This window comes from Oncorhynchus keta, chromosome 18 (assembly GCF_023373465.1).
Source record: "Oncorhynchus keta strain PuntledgeMale-10-30-2019 chromosome 18, Oket_V2, whole genome shotgun sequence".
Classification (NCBI taxonomy): Eukaryota; Metazoa; Chordata; class Actinopteri; order Salmoniformes; family Salmonidae; genus Oncorhynchus; species Oncorhynchus keta.
Window position 1 is genome coordinate 21791854 of NC_068438.1, and position 26019 is coordinate 21817872.

Genomic DNA, 26019 nt, shown 5'->3' on the forward strand with positions numbered 1-26019 from the left:
CACGACCTTGATCAAAAGTAGTGGACTATATAGTGAATAGGGTGCCATTTGGGAGATACCAAGTTGGAAATTGTTATGGGGTTGCTTTTATGGATATTGTTATGTCAATGCTTTTATTTATTTTTTTTTACATTCAATTCACTGTCTTTGTCCGTCTCCTCCATCTTTCTGTCTACAGTAGACACCATGGCATAGATGTTACAGAAGGCTAATGATAATGTTGCCAGAGCTGGAGAATTGATTGGAACAATATTGATGCACTCAGATAGCCTATACTACAGATTGTATTACTATAAACAACAAAACTGTACTGTAACACTGAACTGTAACCATGCTAACCAGGCCTGAGCCCTAGTTATCATACTGCCAGAGAAAGAAAGCATACATGTATGTGACCAACCGGCTGAAATCGGTCTTATGTAGCCACGTTTTTTTTTTACATTGGATAAAAGTATAGACTCAGAGCTACCAAATGTTATCATACACTGCATTTTTGAGGTACAATGGGAAAGTAATTCTGCTTTGAAAGTTGATAAACTTTTAAACTCACTTTTGAGAAAATGGCCTTTGAATGTGTTGGTACCTACTGGAGAGCTCTCCTTTGTCAACACCCATTCAGCATTGTTCACACCCTCTTAAGCCAGCCCCACCCATCTCATGTGCGAAACAGTGAGTAGTGTAGTAAAGGTTAAGACTAAAAGTGGTAAAAGTAGTAGCCTACAATAAGGAAAAATTCCAGGTAAACAGAAAGTGTCCAGATAAAAATATTTTATAAATATTAGATGACACTTACCCAGACACACTTGTCTAAATTGATGGGTCATGTGAAAGAAATGCTATAAGTAATGCCTGTACAGTGGGGGGACAAAACAAACACATCCATCCAAACATAAAGGGTTAAAGGTGATGAGTAACTAGGGCCATCTGGCCTGTAATGTAGTTGTTAACAGTTTCCCTCACTGACCTCTCTCTCTCAGCTCCTGGGGTTGGGTATGTTGATTGGTCATCACCATCGGTCACAATCCCTGGATCATTACAAGCCCAACCTAATTACCTGACAATGTGTGTGTCCAAGGCCTTCCTCTGGGACACACAGAACAAGCCAATACCACATACTCTCCTATTAGACCATGTAACAGTATTGATTCACAGAGAACGTTACTAGTTCATTGTTATTTAATTGAACTCCCTCTCCCTAACTCTTTCTACCTATCTCTCTTTCTCTCTCTCCCCCTCTCCCCCTCACTCTCTAGCTGATGGTATCCAGAGCCACCCAGAGGTGTTCCTGGAGGCAGAGCCCAGTCCTGGTGCCCCGACCGTGCCCCCTTCCCCTGAAACAGACAGTGGGAGGGGAGGAGGAGGGCGCAGGGCCAGTGTGTCCAGCATGGACAGTGAGACGTCCTTCTGCTCTGTTGGCCGGATGAGTAGTATCATCACCAACAGTGAGTGGGAGAGAGAACAAAAGAGAGACAGGCAGAGAGGGAGAGAAAGGCAAGAGATAGAGGGCACGGGAGAGAGAAAGATAGAGAGAGAGTGAGGGGGGCATAGAGAGAGAGAGAAGGGGGTGGAGAGAGAACAAGAGGGAAAGAGAGAGAAAGATACATAGAGAGTGAGGGGGGCATAGAGAGAGAGAGAAGGGGGTGTAGACTGCTCATTAGCAATCAGAAGAAAAGGTCACATTCGGGCTACACTTTGTACATTATTTAATCAATTATCTATGGTGGGTAGATATAGCCAGACTCATGAGACCCAACTTTGCCTCTCCAGATTTTACCTCACATTAACCTATTTCTATTGCAAATCTAATACTGCAGTGGCTAAAAGACCAGATGAATAATACCAATTAGTACCCACAAATCACTTTAAATAACTCGAAGAAAACCTTATCTTGATATGCCTGTGTTAATTATCTCCCTTCTGTGTGTTTCTCTCTCTTCCTCTGTGTGTGTGTGTGTGTGTGTGTGTGTGTGTGTGTGTGTGTGTGTGTGTGTGTGTGTGTGTGTGTGTGTGTGTGTGTGTGCGTGCGTGCGTGCGTGCGTGCGTGCGTGCGTGCGTGCGTGCGTGCGTGCGTGCGCGTCTGCCGCCTCAGTTTCCAGTAGCTGGTGGGGCTCTAAGAGATTGGACTATTCTCTGTATTGTCCAGACGTGCTGACCTCCTTCCCCACTGTGGCACTGCCTCATCTCTTCCATGCCTCCTACTGGGAGTCCACTGATGTAGCTGCGTTTGTGCTCCGACAGGTCACCCCCCTATATGTATGTGTGTCTGTGTCCTGACTATTGAGACTGGAATTCAGATCATGTATACTATTATTCGTGCTGTGGATTGTGGTTATGTGTGCTTGCATACATATGAGAAGCAGGTAGCCTATCTGTTAAAAGATTTGGCCTGTAATAGAAAGGTTGCTGTCTTGAATCCCAGAACTGACATGGTGAAAAGTATGTCCATGTGCCCTTGAGCAAGGCACTTGACCCTAATTGCTGCTGTAAGTCCCTCTGGATAAGAGCATCTGCTAAATTACTAAAATGTAAAATGTAACTAGGTGTTTGTGTGTGCTTGTATTATGTGTATCTTGCTCATGGTGTCCTCAGACCCTCACAGAGTGATTAAAACCAGCCAGGGTGTCATGACCTATTAAAACCCATCCTGACCACTGACAGCCTTTTAACTTGGTAATTAGAGAGCAATGAAAAGAGACCAGAGCAGCCACCCAGTACAGTAAGGGGTTGTGTCTAAAATGGCACCTTATTCCCTATATAGTGCACTACGTCTCTACCAAAAATAACTTCTGGACATCAGGACTGCGATTACTCACCACGGACTGGCAGAATCCTTTGTTGCCTTTAACGAGTCTGACGAGCCTGATGCGAACGATATACTGTTTTATCGGGAACAGGCCCAGATCCCCGTAATTTGCGTGAAGAGCAGGCGGAGAAAAAGGGGCAGTAGGGCAGTCTGCCATCTGAGAATTCATAGCCGATCGACTAAACCCCTACTTCCTACCATTCTGCTAGCAAACATGTCATCTTTGGAGAATAAAATCGATGACCTACCAACAAGATTAAACTACCAACGGGACATTCAAAATGTAATATCTTATGCTTCACGGAGTCGTGGCTGAACAACGACACTATCAACATACAGCTGGCTGGTTATACTTCCTGTAGCACTAATTCCAAAATGTTTAATAAGAGATAGAATAAGAGTACCTCCTCCCAGCTGCCCACTGCACTGAGGGTAGGAAACACTGTCACCACCGATAAATATATGATAATCTATCATTTCAATAAGCATTTCAATAAGCCAACACCTCAGCACCCTGCAGCAACCAGAGGAAAAATAACTCTGGGACACCTATACTCCACGCATGCAAAGCTCTCCCTCACCCTCCATTTGGCAAATCTGACCATAATTCTATCCTCCTGATTCCTGCTTGCAAGGAAATACTTAAGCAGGAAGCACCAGTGACTAGATCAATAAAAAAGTGGTCAGATGAAGCAGATGCTAAGCTACAGGACTGTTTTGTGAGCACAGACTGGAATATGTTCCAGGATTCCTCCGATGGCATTGAGGAGTACATCATCATAAGTGCATCAATGATGTCATCCCCACAGTGAGCGTACGTACATACCCCAACCAGAAGTCATGGATTACAGGCAACATCCGCACTGAGCTAAAGGCTAGAGCTGCCACTTTCAAGGAGCGGGACTCTAACCCGGAAGCTTATAAGAAATCCCACTATGCCCTCAGACGAACCATCAAACAGACAAAGCATCAATACGGGGCTAAGATCGAATTGTACTCCGACACTCGTCGGATGTGGCAGGGCTTGAAAACTATTACAGACTACAAAGGGAAGCACAGCCTAGAGCTGCCCAGTGACACAAGCCTACCAGACTAGCTAAATTACTTCTATATTCGCCTCGAGGCAAGTAACACTGAAACATGCATGAGAGCATCAGCTGTTCCAGAAGACTGTGTGATCACGCTCTCCACAGCCGATGTGAGTAAGACCTTTAAACAGGTCAACATTTACAAGGCTGCATAGACAGATGGATTACCAGGACGTGTACTGCGAGCATGCGATGACTAACTGGCAAGTGTCTTCACTGACATTTTGAACCTCTCCCTGTCCGATTCTGTAATACCAACATGTTTTTTTTCACGTTTTTTTTTCTTTATTTAACTAGGCAAGTCAGTTAAGAACAAATTCTTATTTCCAATGACGGCCTATGAATAGGGTTAACTGCCTTGTTCAGGGGCAGAACAACAGATTTTTACCTTGTCAACTCGGGGATTCGATCTTGAAACATGTCGGTTACTAGTCCAACGCTCTAACCTCTGGCTACCTGTCGCAGACCACTATAGTGCATGTGCCCAAGAACACTAAGGTAACCTGCCTAAATGACTACCGACCCGTAGCTCTCACGTCTGTAGCCATGAAGTGCTTTGAAAGGCTGGTCATGGCTCACATCAAACCCCAACAGATTCACAGATTATGAAATCTCTATTGCTCCCAAACTGCCCTTTCCCACCTGGACAAAAGGAACACCTATGTGAGAATGCTGTTCATTGACTACAGCTCAGCGTTTAACACCATAGTGCCTACAAAGCTCATCACTAAGCTAAGGACCCTGTGACTAAACACCTCCCTCTGAACTGGATCCTGTACTTCCTGATGGGCCGCCCCCAGGTGTTAAGTGTAGGTTACAGCACATCTGCCACGCTGATCCTCAACACAGGTGCCCCTCAGGGGTGTGTGCTCGGTCCCCTCCTGTACTCCATGTTCACTCATGACTGCACAGCCAGGCACGACTCCAACACCATCATCAAGTTTGCTGATGACACCACAGTCTTATCAACGACGAGACAGCCTATAGGGAGGATGTCAGAGACCTGGCTGTGTGGTGCCAGGACAACAACCTCTCACTCAACGTGATCAAGACAAAGGAGATGATTGTGGACTACAGGAAAAAGAGGGCAGAGCACACCCCCATTCTCATCAACGGGGCTGCAGTGGAGCAGGTTGAGAGCTTCAAATTCCTTGGTGTCCACATCACCAGCAAACTAACATGGTCAAAGCACACCAAGACAGTCGTGAAGAGGGCACGACAAAACCAGTTCCCTCTCAGGAGATTGAAAAGATTTGGCATAGGTCTCGAGAGCATCCTGACTGGTTGCATCACTACCTGGTATGGCAACTGCTCGGCCTCCGACCGCAAGGCACTACAGAGGGTAGTGTGTACAACCCAGTACATCACTGGTGCCAAGCCTCCTGCCATCCAGGACCTGTATACCAGGCGGTGTCAGAGGAAGGCCCTAAAAATTGTCAAAGACTCCAGCCACCCTAGTACCGGTGGTACCGGAGCACCAAGTCTTGGTCCAAGAGGCTTCTAAACAGCTTCTACCTCCAAGCCATAAGACTCCTGAACATCTAATAAAATGGTTACCCAGAGTATTTGCATTGCCCCCCTCCTCCTCTTTTTCACCGTTGCTACTCTCTGTTGTTATGATCTATGCATAGTCACTTTAATAACTCTACCTACATGTACATATTACCTCAACTAACCGGTGCCCCCGCACACTGACTCTGTACTGGTACCGCCCTGTATATAGTCTCGCTATTGTTATTTTACTGCTGCTCTTTAATAATTTGTTACTTTTATTTCTTAATCTTATCCATTTCAAAAAATGTTTTAACTGCATTGTTGGTTAGTGGCTCGTCAGTAAGCATTTCACTGTAAGGTCCTGTTGTATTCATCGCATGACTGCCAGTCTGCACAGCGTGATATCAGCCCTGAGAATATCGGACTGCTTTTCTCCACTACATCACCGGATTCCTGCCACAAACAGTGGACCATTACACCAGATCATCGCAGCTAGCTAGCTACTACCGAGTGGCTATTGTGGCTAACACCCCTGTCCAGAAGAAAGCACCAGTTAGCCTTGAGCTAGCCTCGAGCTAGGCACATCTCCCTTGCTAACCAACGAAGTACACCAACTACAATACCTCAATCCATCACGACTGGTCTGCTGACGTAATTCGGCCGATGTGCTCTCAACCGGCCTCTGTATCGTGGATGTCGGTGAAGACCCATCTGCTAGCCCCGGCCCACTAGCTTTCTGAATGCCCTGTCTCCCGCTCGCCTAGCGTAGTAACGACTACTGAACGGCTCCCTGTTTCATCTGTTGCTGCTCATTGGTCCCTATGATCACTTGGCTACACAACTGATATCTGCTGGACTGTTCATTAACACGGTACTTCATTTTGTTTATCTATTGGCCCCAGCCTCAAACTCAGGCCCTGTGTGTAGATAACTGACCCTCTCTGCTCATTCATCGCCATTTTCCCGTTAGCTGTTTACCTGTTAGCTGCTTACCCGTTAGCTGTTTACCCTGTTGTTGTCTTACCCGTTGTTGTCTTAGCTCTCCTAATCAGCAGTTATGATTGCTTTATTCCTCTCTCTAATGTCAATATGCCTTGTATACTGTTGTTTAGGGTAGCTGTCATTGTTTTATTTTACTGCGGAGCCCCTTGTCTCACTCAACATGCCTTAGATAGCTCCTTTGTCCCACCCTCCACACATACGGAGACCTCAACTAGCTTAACTTGTGCCTCCAGATGCAACCTCTCTCATCGTCACTCAATGCCTAGGTTTACCTCCACTGTACTCGCACCCTACCATACCCTTGGCGGTACGTTATGCCTTGAATCTATCCTACCACTCCCAGAAATCTGCTCCTTTTATTCTCTGTTCCCAACGCACTAAACAACCAGTTCTTATAGCCTTTAGCTGTACCCTCATCCTACTCCTCCTCTGTTCCTCTGGTCATGTAGAGGTTAACCCAGGCCCTGTGTAACCTCAGGCGCTCTCATTTGTTGACTTCTATAACCGTGAAAGCCTTGGGTTCATGCATGTTAACATCAGAAGCCTCCTCCCTAAGTTTGCTTTATTCACTGCTTTAGCACACTCCACCAACCCTGATGTCCTAGCCGTGTCTGAATCCTGATTTAAGAAGGCCACCAAAAATTCTGAAATTTCCATCCCCAACTACAACATTTTCCGTCAAGATAGAACTGCTGAAGAGTTGCAATCTACTGCAGAGATAGTCTGCAGAGTTCTGTCATACTATCCAGGTTACCTAAACTGGGATATGCTTACCCCCACCGGCTGTCTTACAATCTAAGCTAGATTGTAAGACGGAAATCTGTAAACATGGGCACCCTCATAGATATTATCCCGACTAACCTGCCCTCTATATACACCTCTGCTCTTTTCAACCAGGAGCTCAACGATCACTGCCTCATTGCCTGTGTCCATTATGAATTTTACCCCTCTTTTTCTCCCCAATTTCGCGGTATCCAATTGTTAATAGTTACTATCTTGTCTCATCGCTACAACTCCCGTACGTGCTCGGGAGAGACGAAGGTCGAAAGCCATGCTTCCTCCAAAACACAACCCAACCAAGCTGCACTGCTTCTTAACACAGCGCACATCCAACCCGGAAGCCAGCCACACACATGTGTCGGACGAAACACCATGCACCTGGCGACCTGGTTAGCGTGCACTGCGCCCGGCCCGCCACAGGAGTCGCTAGTGCGCAATGAGACAAGGATATCCCTACTGGCCAAACCCTCCCTAACCCGGACGACGCTAGGCCAATTGTGCGTCGCCCCATGGACCTCCCGGTCGCGGCCGAACCAGAGTCTCTGGTGGCACAGCTAGTACTGGAATGCAGTGCCTTAGACCACTGCACCACCCGGGAGGCCAAGCAGGCCTTTCTAATCGACCTGGCCCGGGTATCCTGGAAGGATATTGACCTCATCCTGTCAGTAGAGGAAGCCCGGTTGTTCTTTAAAAGTGCTTTCCTCACCATCTTAAATAATCATTCCCCTTTCAAAAAATGTAGAACTAAGATCAGATATAGCCCTTGATTCACTCCAGACTTGACTGCCCTTGACCAGCACAAACACATCCTGTGGCGTACTGCACTAGCATCAACCGATCGCTGCCCGCACCTGCCCAACTAGCATCACTACTCCTCTGGACGGTTCTGACTTAGAATATGTGGACAACTATAAATACCTAGGTGTCTGGCTAGACTGTAAACTTTCCTTCCAGACTCATATTAAGCATCTCTAATCCAAAATTAAATCTAGAATCGGCTTCCTATTTCGCAACAAAGAATCCTTGACTCATGCTGCCAAACATACCCTCGTAAAACTGACTATCCTACCGATCCTTGACTTCGGCAATGTAATTTACAAAATAGCCTCCAACACTCTACTCAGCAAATTGGATGTCGTCTATCACAGTGCCATCCGATTTGTCACCAAAGCCCCATATACTACCCACCACTGCGACCTGTACGCTCTCGTTGCCTGGTCCTCGCTACATATTCGTCGCCAAACCCACTGGCTCCAGGTCATCTATAAGTCTTTGCTAGGTAAAGCTCCCCATTTTCTCAGCTCATTTGTCACCATAGAAACACCCACCCGTAGCACGCTCTCCAGCAGGTATATTTCACTGGTCATCCCCAAAGCCAAATTCCACATTTGTCCGCCTTTCATTCCAGTTCTCTGCAGCCAATGACAGGAACAGAAAATTGCAAAAATCACTGAAGTTGGAGACCAATATCTCCCTCACTAACTTTAAGTGTCAGCTGTCAGAGCAGCTTACCGATTGCTACAGCTGTACAAAGCCCATCTGTAAATAGCCCATCCAACTACCTAATTCATCCCCATATTTGTTTTGTTTTTTCTGCTCTTTTGCACACCAGTATTTCTACTTGCACATCCTCCTCCGCACAGCTATCACTCCAGTGTTAATTGCTAAATGGTCATTTCTTTGCCACTATGGCCTATTTATTGCCCTACCTCCTTACTTAATTTGCAACACACTGTATACATATTTTTCTATTGTGTTATTGACTGTATGTTTGTTTATCCCATGTGTAACTCTGCGTTGTTGTTTTTGTCGCACTGCTTTGCTTTATCTTGGCCAGGCTGCAGTTGTAAATGAGAACTTGTTCTCAACTGGCCTACCTGGTTAAATAACGTTTGTTTTTTTTGTAAATGTTTCACACAAACTTACTCCCAGTGGTTCACACAAACTTACTGCCCTTTTCATTTACTTACTGTACCATACTTAACAGCTGTTCAAGTTCGAATTAAGTAAAATCAATGACCTATTCTTATCATTGCTGTGTAATAAGAGGTTGGACCTTAAACTAGGATCTCGTTAATGCAGTCATGGAGTTAAACTCCTTCTCTCATTGCGACCTGTACTTTCCTCTCCTCTCCTCTTTGAAAACACATCATTAGCCTGGCTGTTTCATTAGCCTGGCAGCACATTGATTAGGCTAAAGACTGGTTATTTTCTCTCAACTTCTGAGATGAAATGTACATGTAGTCCACTTCATAACGAATCATCCAAAGGCTAGCCTGTTAATACGCCTGAATCTTCCTCTTGACAAATGAGCTCCTGTTACCAGCTGTGACAGTGTACGCCTCAAGATAATCACAGTCCTAGTTTCATTCTCTCTCAAGTGTGTTCAAGCACCAGAGGATGAATATTCCATGTAATTGTTTTGTCTAGTGTATGTATGCCACTCCACTGATAAATGTCCACCAGGTGCCTAAAAGTAGACTAGGGATTTTGTTTGAGAAGTGCCATCATACTGAGTGGACTAAGCACGCGCGGATTAATGAACCGTGCATGTATGTCCATGCTTGTGTGCTTGTGTGTGTTCATGCAGCTCATGCGATGTGACAGTGTGAAGACCCAGGAAGCTGACAGCAAGGACTCAGCCCCCTTCTCTCCATCTAGCCCACGGGAGAAGTGGCTTCGCAGGAGGACGCCTGTCAAACTGAGGGTGAGGAAGCCAACATGAGTTATTCATGAAAGATAAAGGACAGTTCCGCACCTTTATCCCCACACTGGATTCAATGGCTATGTCCTAAATGGCACCCTATTCACTATATAGTGTGCACTACTACTTTTGACCTGGGATAAAAGAAGTGCGCTATATAGAGAATAGGGTGCCATTACAAATCAAATCAAACTTTATTTGTCACATGCGCCGAATACGACAGGTGTAGAGTTTACCGTGAAATGCTTACTTACAAGCCCTTAACCAACAGTGCAGTTCAAGAAATATAGTTAAGAAAATATTTACTAAATCAAATAAAGTAAAAAATCTAATCAAATCAAAAAGTAACAGAAGAAAATGACCTAACAATAACGAGGCTATAAACGGGGGTACCGGTACCGAGTCGGGGATACAGGTTAGTCAAGGTAATTTGTAAAGTGACTATGCATAGATATTAAACAGCGAGTAGCAGCAGTGTAAACGCAAAGGGGGTGGGGGGTCAATGTAAATAGTCCGGGTGGCCATTTGATTAATTGTTCTGTTGTCTTATGGCTTGGGGGTAGAAGCTGTTAAGGAGCCTTTTGGTCCTAGACTTTGCACTCCGGTACCGCTTGCCGTGCTGTAGCAGAGAGAACAGTCTATGACTTGGGTGACTGGAATCTTTGACCATTTTTATGGCTTTCCTCTGACACCGCCTAGTACAGGGGTGGGCAACTCCAGTCCTCGAGGGCCTGATTGGTGTCACACTTTTTCTCCGTCCCTACCAAACACAGCTGCTTAAACAAATTGCATGATTATTGGAGTCAGGTGTGTTAGGTGTCACAGTTTTTCCCCAGCTATCAGGCCCTCGAGGACTGGAATTGCCCACCTCTGGCCTTGTATATAGGTCCTGGATGTCAGGAAGTTTGGCCCCAGTGTACTGGGCTGTACGCAATACCCTCTATTGCACCTTACGATCGGCAGGTCGAGCAGTTGCCATACCAGGTGGTGATGCTCTTGATGGTGCAGCTGTATAACGTTTTGAGGATCTGGGGACCCATGCCAAATATTTATCTCCTGAGGGGGAAAAGGTGTTGTCGTGCCATCTTCACAACTGTCTTGGTGTTTTTGAACCATGATAGTTTGTTGGTGATGTGGACACCAAGGAACTTCAAACTCACGGCCCACTCCAATTCAGCCCCATCGATGTTAGTGGGGGCCTGTTCGGCCCTCATTTTCCTATAGTCCACGATCAGCTCCTTTGTCTTGCTCACATTGAGGGAGAGGTTGTTTTCCTGGCACCACACGGCCAGGTCTCTGACCCCCTTCCCTTTAAGCTCTCTTATCATTGTCGGTGATCAGGCCTACCACTGTTGTTAAGCAAACTTAATGACGGTGTTGGAGTCGTGGTTGGCCACGCAGTCGTAGGTGAACAGGGAGTGCAGGAGGGGACTAAGCACACAACCCTGAGGGGCCCCAGTGTTGAGGATCAGCATGACAGTTGTGTTGTTGCCTACCTTTACCACCTAGGGGTGGCCTGTCAGGAAGTCCAGGATCCAGTTGCAGAGGGAGGTGTTTAGTCCCAGGGTCCTTAGGTTAGTGATGAACTTTGTGGGTACTATGGTGTTGAACGCTGAGCTGTAGTCAATGAACAGTATTCTCACATAGGTGTTCCTTTTGTCCAGGTGGGAAAGGGAAATAGGGGGTGCAATTGAGATTGCGTCACCTGTGGATCTGTCGGGGAAGTATGCGAATTGGAGTGGGTCTAGGCTTTCCGGCATGATGGTATTGATGTGAGTCATGACCAGCCTTTCAAAGCACTTCATGGCTAACGTGAGTGCTACGAGGCGGTAATAATTTAGGCAGGTTACTTTCACTTTCTTGGGCACAGGGACTATAGTGGTCTGTTTGAAAGTATTACAGACTTGGTCAGGGAGAGGTTGAAAATGTCAGTGAAGACACTTGCCAGTTGGTCCGCCCATACTTTGAGTACATATCCTGGTAATCCATCTAGCCCCGCAGCTTTGTGAATGTTGACCTGCTTAGAGGACTTGCTCACATCGGCTACGGAGAATGTGGTCACACAGTCATCCAGAACAGCTGGTGCTCTCATGCATGCTTCAGTGTTGCTTGCCACGAAGCGAGCATAAAAGGCATTTAGCTCGTCTGGTAGGCTCCCGTCACTGGGCAGCTCGCCGCTGGGTTTCCCTTTGTAGTCTGTAATGGTTTTCAAACCCTGCCACATTCAGTGAGCATCAGAGTCGTTGTGGTAGGATTCAACTTTAGTCCTGTATTGATGCTTCGCCTGTTTGATGGTTCATCACAAGGCATAGCGGAATTTCTTATAAGTGTCCGAATTAGTGTCCCGCTCCTTGAAAGCGGCAGCTCTACCCTTTAGCTCAGTGCGGATGTTGCCTGTAATCCATGGCTTCTGGTTGGGGTATGTACGCATGGTCACTGTGGGGACAACGTCATTGTTGCACTTATTGATGAAGACAGAGACTGATGTGGTGTACTCTTCAATGCCATCGGATGAATCACGGAACATATTCCAGTCTGTGTTAGCAAAACAGTCCTGTGGCTTAGCATCTGTGTCACCTGACCACTTCTTTATTGACTGAGTCACTGGTGCTTCCTGCTTTAGTTTAGCTTGTGAGCAGGAATCAGGAGGATAGAATTATGGTCAGATTTGCCAAATGGAGGTTGAGGAAGAGCTTTGTACGCGTCTCTGTGTGTGGAGTAAAGATGGTCTAGAGTTTTTTTTTCCTCTGCTTGCACATTTAACATGCTGGTAGAAATGAGGTAAAACAGATTTAACCTCTAGCGACGAGCAATCCCGTATCCGGGAGCGTAATCATAGCCTCAAGCGCATTACCATAACGCAACGTTTCCTATTCATGAATATCGCAAATTAAATTAAATAAATATATTCAAACACAAGCTTAGCCGTTTGTTAACAACACTGTCATCTCAGATTTTCAAAATATGCGTCACAGCCAACGCTAGACAAGCATTTGTGTAAGTTTAGCATGGCATAATGCTATGCTAGGCTGTGCTGGCAGCAGGCAACATTTTCACAAAAACAAGAAAAGCATTCAAATAAAATAATTTACCTTTGAAGAACTTCGGATGTTTTCAATGAGGAGACTGTCAGTTAGATAGCAAATGTTCATTTTTTCCAAAAATATTATTAGTGTAGGAGAAATCGCTCCGTTTTGTTCATCACTTTTGGCGAAGAAAAAAAAAAGAAAATTCATTACAACGCCAAACATTTTTCCAAATTAACTCCATAATATCGACAGAAACATGGCAAACGTTGTTTAGAATCATCCTCAAGTTGTTTTTCACATATCTATTCGATGATAAATCCTTCGTGGCAGTTGGGTTTCTCCTCAGTAGCAAACGCAAAAGTACTGCAGCTGGAGATTATGCAATAATTGCAACGGAGGACACCAAGTGACCACCTGGTAAATGTAGTCTCTTAGGGTCAATCTTCCAATGATATGCCTACAAATACGTCACAATGCTGCAGACACCTTGGGGAAAACGTGGAAAAGGTAAGCTGACTCCTAGCTCCTCCACAGCCATATAAGGAGTCATTGCCATGAGGCGGTTTCAAGAAATGCGGCACTTCCTGATTGTATTTTTATCTGTTTTTTTCTGTAACATCAGTTCTGTGGCACTCACAGACAATATCTTTGCAGTTTTGGAAACGTCAGAGTGTTTTCTTTCCAAAGCTGTCAATTATATGCATAGCCGAGCATCTTTTCGTGACAAAATATATTGTTTAAAACGGGAACGTTTTTCATCCAAAAATTAAAAGATCGCCCCCTATATCGAAGAAGTTATGTTTCCCTGCATTAAAGTCCTCGGCCTCTAGGAATGCCACTTCTGGATGAGCATCTTCTTGTTTGCTTATGGCCTTATACAGCTCGTTGAGAGCGTTCTTAGTCCCATCATCGGTTTGTGGTGGTAAATAATATAGATGACACCTCTCTTGGTAGATAGTGTGGTCTACAGCTTATCATAAGGTACTCTACCTCAGGCGAGCAATATCTTGAGACTAATATTAGACATTGCAAACCAGCAGTTATTGACAAATAGACACACTCCCCCACCTCTGGTCTTACCAGATGTAGCTGCTCTGTCCTGCTGATGCATGTAGAAGCCAGCCAGTTCTATATTATCCATGTTGTCGTTTAGCCAAGTCTCGTGAAACATAAGATATTACAGTTTTTAATGTCTTGTTGGTAGGACAGTCTTAATCGTAGATCGTCCGGTTTGCTTTCCAATGATTGCACGTTGGCCTATAATACGGAGGGTAGTGGTGGTTTACCTACTCGTCTGCGAATTCTTACAAGGCACCCTGCCCTCCTCCCCATTTTTCTCTGTCTTTTCTTCACGCGGATGACAGGGATGTTGGCCTTATCTCGACAAAACAGTACATCCTTTGCGCCGGACTCGTTACATTTATTTATTTTGTCCAGTTCACGGTGAGTAATCGCCGTTCTGATGTCCAGAAGCTCTTTTCTGTCATAAGAGACGGTAGCAGCAACATTATGTACAAAACAAAAAATAACAAAATAGCGCAGTTGGTTAGGTGCCCATAAAACGGCAGCCATCCCTCCTGCGCCTTTATCAATATATGGACAGACCCTACTCTATGTACTGGAGAAAGACACAGATTATATTCTGTTCAATCCCTGTTTGAAGAAATTCCAATAAATATTGAATAATCTTCAGCTGAAATCTGCTGGGGACTTTCAAACGTTTTCTAATTGAATCTCAATCAGAGACAAAGGGATAAGGACGTGTGCACACACACATGCACGCACGCACGCACGCACGCAAACACACACACACACACACACACACACACACACACACACACACACACACACACACACACACACACACACACACACACACACACACACACACACACACACACACACACACACACACACACACACACACACACACACACACACACACACACACACACACACACACACGCAAGCACACACGCAAGCACACACACAGTTACACAGGCACTCTTACCATCAGCTTCACACATCTTTTCACAGTTTTAATAATTTCTGCCTCAATAGCATTGGTCTCTTTTAGTTGAACCAAATACACCAATACTGAAATACACCAATACTGAATGGGCGAAGAGCTTTTGCAATCTTGTGAAATTGTTGCTTGTGTGGGCTGAGTCCTAAATGTCAGAAAAAAGATGCTAGCACAACACCACAATTAACTGATACTCCAGCATAAAAGACAATATGATTACTGCCAGGCTGAAAAGTTAGTAGAGTCTATTTCTGGGCCATCTTTAATTCACAGTATATTCATTGGAAATAATTAAACAACAATGGGTTTTTGTCCACTTATATTATGTACTGCGTGGCCAACTGGAACATATCTACATTTAAGGAAACTGGCCATAGGTTTTATTTTTGGACTGTGTCTTACATGCTCTGCTCCAGCTTCTAATCCTGTGATCTGTCTCTTGTGTAAGTGGTAGATGAGAGACAGCTGGAGGAGGAGCAGCTTGGAGAATATGACCTGAATATGATATCTGGTATAGCTGTATTGCTATACAGTCTCCTGGTGCCCTGTATAGACTTTATCTGGGCTCTGCCAGCTCATCCAGGGGATAGTGATACCATTTAGAGGGCCCTGCCTGGTATCAGTGATGCTGTGACTTCAGTTCACTCTCCTAGTAAGGGGCTCTTTGTCACTGATGGAGTGGGGCCACCACTGCCTGTGCTGCTTCCTGAGCACCATTGGCACCAGTAAAACGGGGCTCTGCTTCTCCAAAGTTCATCTCCTCTTCTCAGTGTGTGTTGGAGGGCAAGGTGAACTCACCACTCACCCAGTGTGATAGCGATATATTCTGCTATTTTCCCATAAGACAGGCATTCATGCAGAGAGATTCAGCAGTGACCTGTAGCAGAGGAATGTGGTCACTGGCCTGATATTGGAATGAATCTGGCCTTTCAGCCTGTTCACAGCAGTAGACAGTGCTGCAGACGTACCAGTGTGTAAAACTCTGTGTGTGTTTCCAGTGTGTGTGTGTGTGTGTGTGTGTGTGTGTGTGTGTGTGTGTGTGTGTGTGTGTGTGAGTGTGTGTGAGTGAGTGAGTGAGTGAGTGAGTGAGTGAGTGAGTGAGTGAGTGAGTGAGTGAGTGAGTGAGTGAGTGAGTGAGTGAGTGAGTGAGTGAGTGAGTGAGTGAGTGAGTGAGTGAGTGAGTGAGTAAGTAAGTAAGTAAGTAAGTAAGTAAGTAAGGCATGCTGAGATGCCACAGCTTCAGTTCAGCATGGCCCGGAACTGACGAGGATTAATTATTGACAAACTTAATCTGTTTACCTGCTTCATTAGATCCCAATATTCATGATACAAAACGAACACATCACATCAGTCTACAACATTGGTTAGTGTGCTCAAACTAGGCTCATGGAGCTATGTTTTAAGAGTATTATGTAGCCTTTATACAGTTATGCTGCATATGATGTGGTAGTTTATGTACAATAAACAATGTACCATTTGGTAACACTGTGTATTTCTGTGACATCGAATATGCTCAGAAATGCCCAAAAAAGCACGTTAGGTTTCATTAGATACTTAGGCCTCTATTTTTTAGACCATTGCAGTAGTCTAACCTAGAAGTGACAAAAGCATGGATTCATTTTTCTGCGTCATTTTTGGACAGAAAGTTTCTGATTTTTGCAATGTTACGTAGATGGAAAAAAGCTGTCCTTGAAACAGTCTTGATATGTTCGTCAAAAGAGAGATCAGGGTCCAGAGTTACGCCGAGGTCCTTCACAGTTTTATTAGAGACGACTGTACAACCATTAAGATTAATTGTCAAATCCAACAGAAAATCTCTTTGTTTCTTGGGACCTAGAACTAGCATCTCTGTTTTGTCCGAGTTTGAAAGTAGAACATTTGCAGCCATCCACTTCCTTATGTCTGAAACACAGGCTTCTAGGGAGGGCAATTTTGGGGCTTCACCATGTTTCATCGAAATGTACAGCTGTGTGTCATCCGCATAGCAGTGAAAGTTAACATTATGTTTCCAAATGACATCACCAAGAGGTAAAATATATAGTGAAAGCAATAGTGGTACTAAAACCGAGCCTTGAGGAACACCGAAATGTACAGTTGATTTGTCAGAGGACAAACCATCCACAGAGACAAACTGATATCTTTCCAAAAGATAAGATCTAAACCAGGCCAGAACTTGTCCGTATAGACCAATTTGGGTTTCCAATCTCCAAGAATGTGGTGATCGATGGAATGTGGTGATCGTGGCCAAAAGTTTTGAGAATGACACAAATATTGATTTCCACAAAGTCTGCTGCCTCAGTTTGTGTGATGGCAATTTGCATATACTCCAGAATGTTATGAAAAGGGATCAGATGAATTGCAATTAATTGCAAAGTCCCTCTTTGCCATGCAAATGAACTGAATCCCCCAAAAACATTTCCACTGCATTTCAGACCTGCCACAAAAGGACCAGATGACATCATGTCAATGACTCTCTCGTTAACACAGGTGTTAGTGTTGATGGGGACAAGGCTGGAGATCACTCCGTCATGCTGATTGAGTTCAAATAACAGACTGGAAGCTTCAAAAGGAGGGTGGTGCTTGGAATCATTGTTCTTCCTCTGTCAACCATGGTTACCTGCAAGGAAACACGTGCTGTCATCATTGCTTTGAACAAAAAGGGCTTCACATGCAAGGATATTGCTGCCATTAAGATTGCACCTAAATTAACCATTTATCGGATCATCAAGAACTTCAAGGAGATCAGTTCAATTGTTGTGAAGAAGGCTTCAGGGTGACCAAGAAAGTCCAGCAAGCGCTAGGACCGTCTCCTAAAGTTGATTCAGCTGCGGGATCGGGGCACCACCAGTACAGAGCTTGCTCAGGAATGGCAGCAGGCAGGTGTTTGTGTATCTGCACGCACAGTGAGTCGAAGACTTTTGGAGGATGGCCTGGTGTCAAGAAGGGCAGCAAAGAAGCCCCTTCTCTCCAGGAAAAACATCAGGGATATACTGATATTCTGCAAAAGGTACAGGGATTGGACTGCTGAGGACTGGGGTAAAGTCATTTTCTCTGATGAATCCCCTTTCTGATTGTTTGAGGCATCTGAAAAAAAGCTTGTCCGGAGAAGACAAGGTGAGCGCTACCATCAGTCCTGTGTCATGCCAACAGTAAAGCATCCTGAGACCATTTATGTGTGGGATTGCTTCTCAGTCAAGGGAGTGGGCTCACTCACAATTTTGCCTAAGAACACAGCCATGAATAAGAGAGCAACCATCCAGGAACAGTTTGGTGACAAACAATGCCTTTTCCTGCATGATGGAGCACCTTGCCATAAGGCAAAAGTGATAACTAAGTGGCTCGGGGAACAAAACATTGATATTTTGGGTCCATGGCCAGGAAACTCCCCAGACCTTAATCCCATTGAGAACTTGTGGTCAATCCTCAAGAGGCGGGTGGACAAACAAAACCCCACAAATTCTGAAAAACTCCAAGCATTGATTATGCAAGAATGGGCTGCCATCAGTCAGGATGTGGCCCAGAAATTAATTGACAGCATGCCAGGGCAGATTGCAGAGGTCTTGAAAAGAAGGGTCAACACTGCAAATATTGACTCTTTGCATCAACTTCATGTAATTGTCAATAAATGCCTTTGACACTTACTTTTTTGCCCCACTGTACATTGTTTGTCTTCAGGAAGGGAGTGAGTTGTGCACAACAGCTTTCTCTAAAATGTTTCTACAATTCTTGATAGGAATGGGAGATTCGATATAGGCCGATAGTTTTTAATATTTTCCAGGTCAAGGTTTGCCTTTTTCAAGAGATGCTTTATTACTGCCACATTTAGTGAGTTTGGTACACATCTGGTGGATGGGCTGTTTATTATGTTCAACATAGGAGGGCCAAGCACAGGAAGCAGCTCTTTCAGTAGTTTAGTTGGAATAGGGTCCAGTATGCAGCTTGAAGGTTTAGAGGCCATGATTATTTTCATCAATGTGTCAAGATATATACTGTATATATTAAAAAACTTGAGTTTCTCTCTTGATCCTAGGTCCTGGCAGAATTGTGCAGACTCAGGACAAATGAGCTTTGGAGGAATACGCAGATTTAAAGAGGAGTCCGTATTTTGCTTTCTAATGATCATGATCTTTTCCTCAAAGAAGTTAATGAATTTATCACGGCTGAAGTGAAAGCCATCCTCTCTTGGGGAATGCTGCTTTTTAGTTAGCTTTGTGACAGTATCAAAAATACATTTTGGATTGTTCTTATTTTCCTCAATTAAGTTGGAAAAATAGGATGATCGAGCAGCAGTAAGGGCTCTTCGGTACTGCACGGTACTGTCTTTCCAAGCTAGTCGGAAGACTTCCAGTTTGGTGTGGTGCCATTTCCGTTCCAATTTTCTGGAATCTTGCTTCAGAGCTCGGATATTTTCTGTATACCAGGGAGCTAGTTTCTTATGACAAATGTTTTTGTCACTGCATCTAGGGTATTGTTACTGCATCTAGGGTATTGCTCAAGGTTAAATTGAGTTCCTTGGTTAGATGGTTAACTGATTTTTGTACTCTTGACATCCTTGGGTAGGTGGAGGGTGTCTGGAAGGGCATCTAGGAATCTTTGGGTTGTCCGAGAATTCATAGCATGGCTTTTGATGATCATTGGTTGGGGTCTGAGCAGATTATTTGTTGTGATTGCAAATGTAATAAAATGGTGGTCCAATAGTCCAGAATTATGAGGAAAAACATTAAGACCCACAACATTTATTCCATGGGACAAAACTAGGTCCAGAGTATGACTGTGGCAGTGAGTAGGTCCGGAGACATGTTGGACAGACTTTTGGAGTGGGTCTGTGGACTTTTCCATGTGAATATTAAAGTCACCTAAAATTTGAATATTATCTGCCATGACGACAAGGTCCGATAGGAATTCAGGGAACTCAGTGAGGAACGCTGTATATGGCCCAGGAGGCCTATAAACAGTAGCTATAAAAAGTCATTGTGTAGGCTGCATAGATTACATGACTAGAAGCTCAAAAGACGAAAATGTCGGGGGAGGGGTTTTTGTAAATTTAATTTTGCTGTCGTAAATGTTAGCAACACCTCCGTCTCTTTACGGGATGTGCAGGGGATATGGTCACTAGTGTAACCAGAAGGTGAGGCCTCATTTAACACAGTAAATTCATCAGGCTTAAGCCATGTTTCAGTCAGGCCAATCACATCAAGATTATGATCAGTGTTTAGTTCATTGACTATAACTGCCTTGGAAATGAGGGATCTAACATTAAGTAGCCCTATTTTGAGATGTGAGATATCACAATCTCTTTCAATAATGGCAGGAATGGAGGTCTTTATTCCAGTGAGATTGCTAAGGCGAACGCCGCCATTTTTAGTTTTGCCGAACCTAGATCGAGGCACAGACATGGTCTCAATGGGGATAGCTGAGCTGATTACACTGACTGTGCTAGTGGCAGACTCCACTGTGCTGACAGGCTGGCTAACAGCCTGCTGCCTGCACCCTATCTCATTGTGGAGCTAGGGGAGTTAAGAGCCCTGTCAATGTTCGGAAATAAGATGAGAGCACCCATCCAGCTAGGATGAAGTCCGTCACTCCTCAACAGGCCAGTTTGTGGGTGTCCCAGAAAGAGGGCCAATTATCTACAAATTCTATCTTTTGGGAGGGGCAGAAAACAGTTTTTAACCAACAATTGAATTGTGAGACTCTGCTATGGAGCTCATCACTCCCCCTAACTGGGAGGGAGCCAGAGACAATTACTCGATACCGACACATCTTTCTAGCTGATTTGCACGCTGAAGATATGTTGCGCTTGGTGACCTCTGACTGTTTCATCCTAACATTGAATTGGAGTGACAATACAATACGTAAAGAAATAACTTGAAGCAACCATGTATTTATCCATGGAGCACGTTCTGATTGGCCAGTGAGGTGTCAAGCCTCGACACACCCACAACTTGATTATTAATCCAAACTCAGCCCTTACGCACCACCAGCTACTGCTCCCATTATTCCGGTTTTGAAAATAGCAAAAATATTTCTGACACAACCCCGTACCTATAATGCTACCGCCAGTGAAAAATGTACCATTGCATTAGGTTTGCTCAAATAGAGCCCTTAATGTACATACGCTACTGCAGCACAACCCTTAGAAATGGCCCGTTAAGTGTTCCTAAAAGTTTCCTTCAGTCAAACCCGTCCCCAATTACTCTATCACCTACCACCTGTGGTTAAGACTGAGGTAATGCAGCATACATCACTGCAACATAGCCAGGGAATTACATCTGCAAACTCCTTTGCTTTCATTTCCTATTAAAATCCCACCAGCTCAGCAATAAAGATGTTTTATGTCCCAAATGGCACGCTATTCTCGATGTAGTGCACTACTTTTGACTAGCCATATGGGCCCTAGTCAAAAGTAGTGTGCACTACATATTGAATAGGGTGCCTTTTGGGATGCCTTCATAGAGTTAGAGGATTTCTCCTTAGCTCAGCTCAGTTAGGGTTATTCATCTTGCTCTTTGAAATGAGATGTAGTGAAGGGGAACCAGAACCACACTCCTACTGTAGCCAGGGGTTCATGGAGATTCGACAGCCTCTTTTGGTAAGGTCCTGTCGTGCACATTTCTTCTGAGACTCATTCGCTACACGTCTCAAATGTGATGCAAAACGTGTAGGGCTATTTGTCATCGTTCCTTTGACATTTCATTCTGCCGATGTAAACACTACGTCTGAAGAGGAGTGATGCAGAAAGTAATGAAAGACAAATGTGTAGCCCCAAATGGCCCTATTCCCTTTATAGAACATTACATTTGACCAGAGATCATGGTCTCTGGTCAAAGTCGTGCACTATATACTCTTAGAAAAAGGGTTGCAAAAAGGCTCTCCCCATAGGACAACTCTTTTTGGATCCAGGTAGAACCCTTTTTAGTTCCAGGTACAACCCTTTTTGTTTCAATGTAGAACCGTCTGTGGAAAGGGTTATACATGGAACCCAAAAGAGTTCAACCGGGAACCAAACAGGTTCTACTTGGAACCAAATATGGTTATTCAAAGGATTCTCCATTTAGGTTCTAGATAGTGTAGGGTTCCATTTGAGTGTAGGGTTCCATTTGGGATGCATACAAACCCAAAGAGAAGTGACAGAAAATTACTTCTCCTCATGCAGAATGTGACTGGCAACCACAGGGTGAATGATGTCATCACCACAGAGGAGGGACCACAGACTCTGGTTGGTCGGTTCATGTACGGCCCCTTGGACATGGTGACTCTGACTGGAGAGAAGGTGACGACGCCTCAGCAATAAACATGATTAATTAAAAGTGTCTGCATGTCAATAAAGATTAACCCATATTGCTCTGACGAAGGATCTTGCTCCTGAAACTTTTTGCATAATTTGCAAACACCCGTTGCACTACTTTCAACACTATAGTTGCAACACTTTAAAAAGTGTCTGCGTGTCCATAAAGTTAAATTGATACTTCTCTTAAAGTGAGTGGTCTGACAAAGGAATTTGCTTTGACAGACGTCAACACTAAAGTTTATTGAAAGGAATTAAATTGCTGCCCTGAACCTTATCATGAATCTATCTTGTCCTCTCACAGGTGGATATTCTCCTGATGACACAGCCCCAGTCCAGCCGCTGGGTCCACTTTGACACAGAGGTGACCACCAGTAGTGGCAGAGTGGTCTACACAATTCCCAAGAGCAAGAAGCTGGCCACCGGGGTCTACCCTATCAAAATGGTGGTCAAGTAATCAAACAGCTCCTTTTTATTCCTTATTGAGATGCAACCACAGCATGTTTATTACAGTATGTTAGCGGTTCTATCAATAATGAAATGGATGTGGGTTGGGACGAGTTCCCATGAAAGTGTACTGAATTAAAGGGTACTGAATTAAATGATGGCACATATCAGTGATGGAGGTAAAGTAGCGTGAAGCTCTAACAGTGTACTCACAGGTTGTTGAATAACAAGGAGCCCCAGAGGTGCTGCTGCTGTGAATTACCACCAAACCTATTGATCATCCTCCCCCCTCTCCCCCTCTCTTTTCCTCTCTCTCCCCAGGGGAGATCAGACGAGTGCGGAGGCCTACCTGACGGTGCTGCCCAGGGGGATGGAGTGTGTGGTCTTCAGCATCGATGGCTCCTTCGCTGCTAGCGTCTCCATCATGGGCAGCGACCCTAAAGTCCGTCCCGGAGCTGTGGACGTCGTCAGGTAACTGATGCCTCCGTGTGTGTGTGTGTGTGTGTGTGTGTGTGTGTGTGTGTGTGTGTGTGTGTGTGTGTGTGTGTGTGTGTGTGTGTGTGTGTGTGTGTGTGTGTGTGTGTGTGTGTGTGTGCAATTGTTTGTGTGTGTGTGTGTGTGCGTGCAATTGTTTGTGTGTGTGTGTGCATGCAAATGTTTGTGTGTGTATGTTTGTGAATATCTCTTCCAGATTTTGTTTGATTAAGGAGCATTTCAAGCAGAGAGAAATTATTAATGGAATGAAAATCCTAACTCATTTGCAACGCCAAGAAGTCATCTGTTCAGCTCAAAATATTATCCTTTTATTTTGTCACATTAAAGGGAGTTTGAATGAAGTTGCTGAATAGCATTAGCGCAATTGCTAACTAGCATTAGCGCAATGACTGGAAGTCTACATAAGAAACTTCCAGTCATTGCGCTAATGCTTGTTAGCACTGGTTTTCAAAACTACCCCGTACGTCCTTCATACTGGACACAGATACATAGCAAATGTCTCCACAAGTTAATCTGACTCTGGGGAAGTAGATAAAGGGTTTCATTGTAAAAAAAATCCTGTAGTATCCCTTTAATACATGAAGGTAGAAAACAAACACTAAAAAGATAAAAATAAACCATAAATCTCAGAGGAATATTATTGATGTCAATCCGTCGTTATGTTCAGTGAAAACGATAATTCTCAGAGCAATGTATCTATTTATCTTTGTGTCCAGACACTGGCAGGACCTGGGCTATCTTATCATCTACATCACAGGGAGGCCAGACATGCAGAAGCAGCGTGTGGTGTCATGGCTGTCCCAACACAACTTCCCCCAGGGCATGATCTTCTTCTCTGAGGGCCTGGTCCACGACCCACTGAGACAGAAAACCATCTTCCTCAGGAACCTAGTGCAGGAGGTACAATACCTTCAAAATAATGTGGATATCTTTTTCTTTCTATCTCGACTCCTTCTCTTTGTGTATGTCTCTTCCTCTCTTTCTCTCTCTCACCCTCTATATGTCTCTCACTCTATTTTTTCTCTCCCTTTCTCTCTCTTTCTTCTTCTCTCTTTCTCTTCCTCCCCTATTTCTCACGCACACTTCTTTGGTTCTCACATTGACATTGACTTTGTAGGCACAGCAGTATAACCTCTGGTCGCACTGCATGAAAGTGCCAAACCCATCATCAAGTGTTACTTCCCCCCCTCCCTCTCTGTCTCTTTCTTTCTTTCTTTCTCTATCTCTCTCTCTCTCTCTCTCTCTCTCTCTCTCTCTCTCTCTCTCTCTCTCTCTCTCTCCCTCTCTCGCTCCCTCCCTCCATCCCTCTCTCTCTCTCTCTCTCTCTCTCTCTCTTTCTTTCTTTCTCTATCTCTCTCTCTCTCTCTCTCGCTCCCTCCCTCCATCCCTCTCTCTCTCTCTCTCTCTCTCTCTCTCTCTCTTTCTTTCTCTCTCTATCTCTCTCTCTCGCTCCCTCCATCCCTCTCTCTCTCTCTCTCTCTCTCTCTTTCTTTCTTTCTTTCTCTATCTCTCTCTCTCTCGCTCCCTCCATCCCTCTCTCTCTCTCTCTCTCTCTTTCTTTCTTTCTCTATCTCTCGCTCCCTCCATCCCCTCTCTCTCTCTCTCTCTCTCTCTCTCTCTCTCTCTCTCTCTCTCTCTCTCTCTCTCTCTCTCTCTCTCTCTCTCGCTTTCCCTCTCTGCCTCTCTCCCTCTTTCTCTCTTTCTCCTCTCCCTCTCTCTTCTCTCTCTCTCTGCCAGTGTCACATTAAGATCAACTCAGCCTATGGCTCCATGAAGGACATCTCCGTGTACAACATGCTGGGTCTGAGTCCTTCCCAGATTTATATTGTGGGCAGGCCTTCCAAGAAGTACCAGAATCAATGTCAGGTAGACATCAGTACACTCTTCTACTTTTCTTTAACGATCAAGCTAATGACATTGATTCACTAATAGTTATCGATCGTGTTTTGATGTATCTATTCTGGTCTGTCTTTCCTGTCACTCTCCATCGCTATCTACCTGTTTAGTCTTCTATTCTTTTATCTAACATGGCCACTCTCACTAACTGTCTCGCTCTCTCTCTCGCTCTCTCTCTCTCACTCTCGCATTCTCCTACTCTCTCTCTCTCTCTCTCTCTCTCTCTCTCTCTCTCTCTCTCTCTCTCTCTCTCTCTCTCTCTCTCTCTCTCTCTCTCGCTCTCTCTCGCTCTTTCCCATAGTTCCTAAGTGATGGCTATGCAGTGCACCTCTCCTCACTGCAGTTTGGCCACCGGGCCAGACCCAAGAAGCTTTCCTCAGTACGCATGGTCCTGAGGAAAGGCTCCTTTGGCCTCTCTGCCAAACCTGACTTCCTGTGTAAACGCACCCACCTGAGGAGAACCATGTCTGTCCAACACCCTGATCCTCCCTGCACCCCCAACCCCAAGCCTGAGCGGGCCCAGAGCCAACCAGAGTCTGACCAGGACCCCGGGGGAGGAGGAGGGGGCGGCGGCCATGGTGTCTGGGGACGGGCCTCCATGCACCGTGGAGAAACGACACCCTGACGGACAGAGAGAGATGGAGGGATGATGGAAGAGGAGGAGGACAGGGGTCTCAGTGTCCAGGGTCAAGGGTCAAGGTGAACATTCACAATTAAATGGTTTAAATTGCCCTATATTATACTCCTAGAACTGTATGATCATACCATCTCTCTATAATAGCAACACACTGAAAATATCCCCCCAGAACCTGTTTCTGTGTTGGTGTACTTGAGGCTGTGAAAATACCTGGTTCCCTCTTCCATTGTGTAATTTGTGTAGACTGCAGCATATGGGCAATTATGTAATGTGATTAAATTATTCATTTAGAATCATTTAGATATTGACTTTTGGCTCTTCAGCATTGTG

At 44.8% G+C, this 26019-nt stretch overlaps 1 protein-coding gene across 3 annotated transcripts in view; it reads left to right on the plus strand.

Annotated features, from left to right (window-relative positions):
* Positions 1-26019, plus strand: part of LOC118396866 (membrane-associated phosphatidylinositol transfer protein 3-like) — a 121271-nt gene that overhangs the window by 87266 nt on the left and 7986 nt on the right. For all 3 annotated transcript variants that reach the window (XM_052467626.1, XM_052467627.1, XM_052467625.1), the window contains 9 exons: positions 1254-1442; positions 2090-2238; positions 9758-9874; positions 22083-22199; positions 22519-22667; positions 22983-23132; positions 23873-24056; positions 24894-25022; positions 25354-25751. In XM_052467626.1, the coding sequence (XP_052323586.1) occupies positions 1254-1442; positions 2090-2238; positions 9758-9874; positions 22083-22199; positions 22519-22667; positions 22983-23132; positions 23873-24056; positions 24894-25022; positions 25354-25677 (1508 nt within the window). In that variant the 3' untranslated portion in view covers positions 25678-25751. The remainder of the gene's footprint in view (positions 1-1253; positions 1443-2089; positions 2239-9757; positions 9875-22082; positions 22200-22518; positions 22668-22982; positions 23133-23872; positions 24057-24893; positions 25023-25353; positions 25752-26019) is intronic.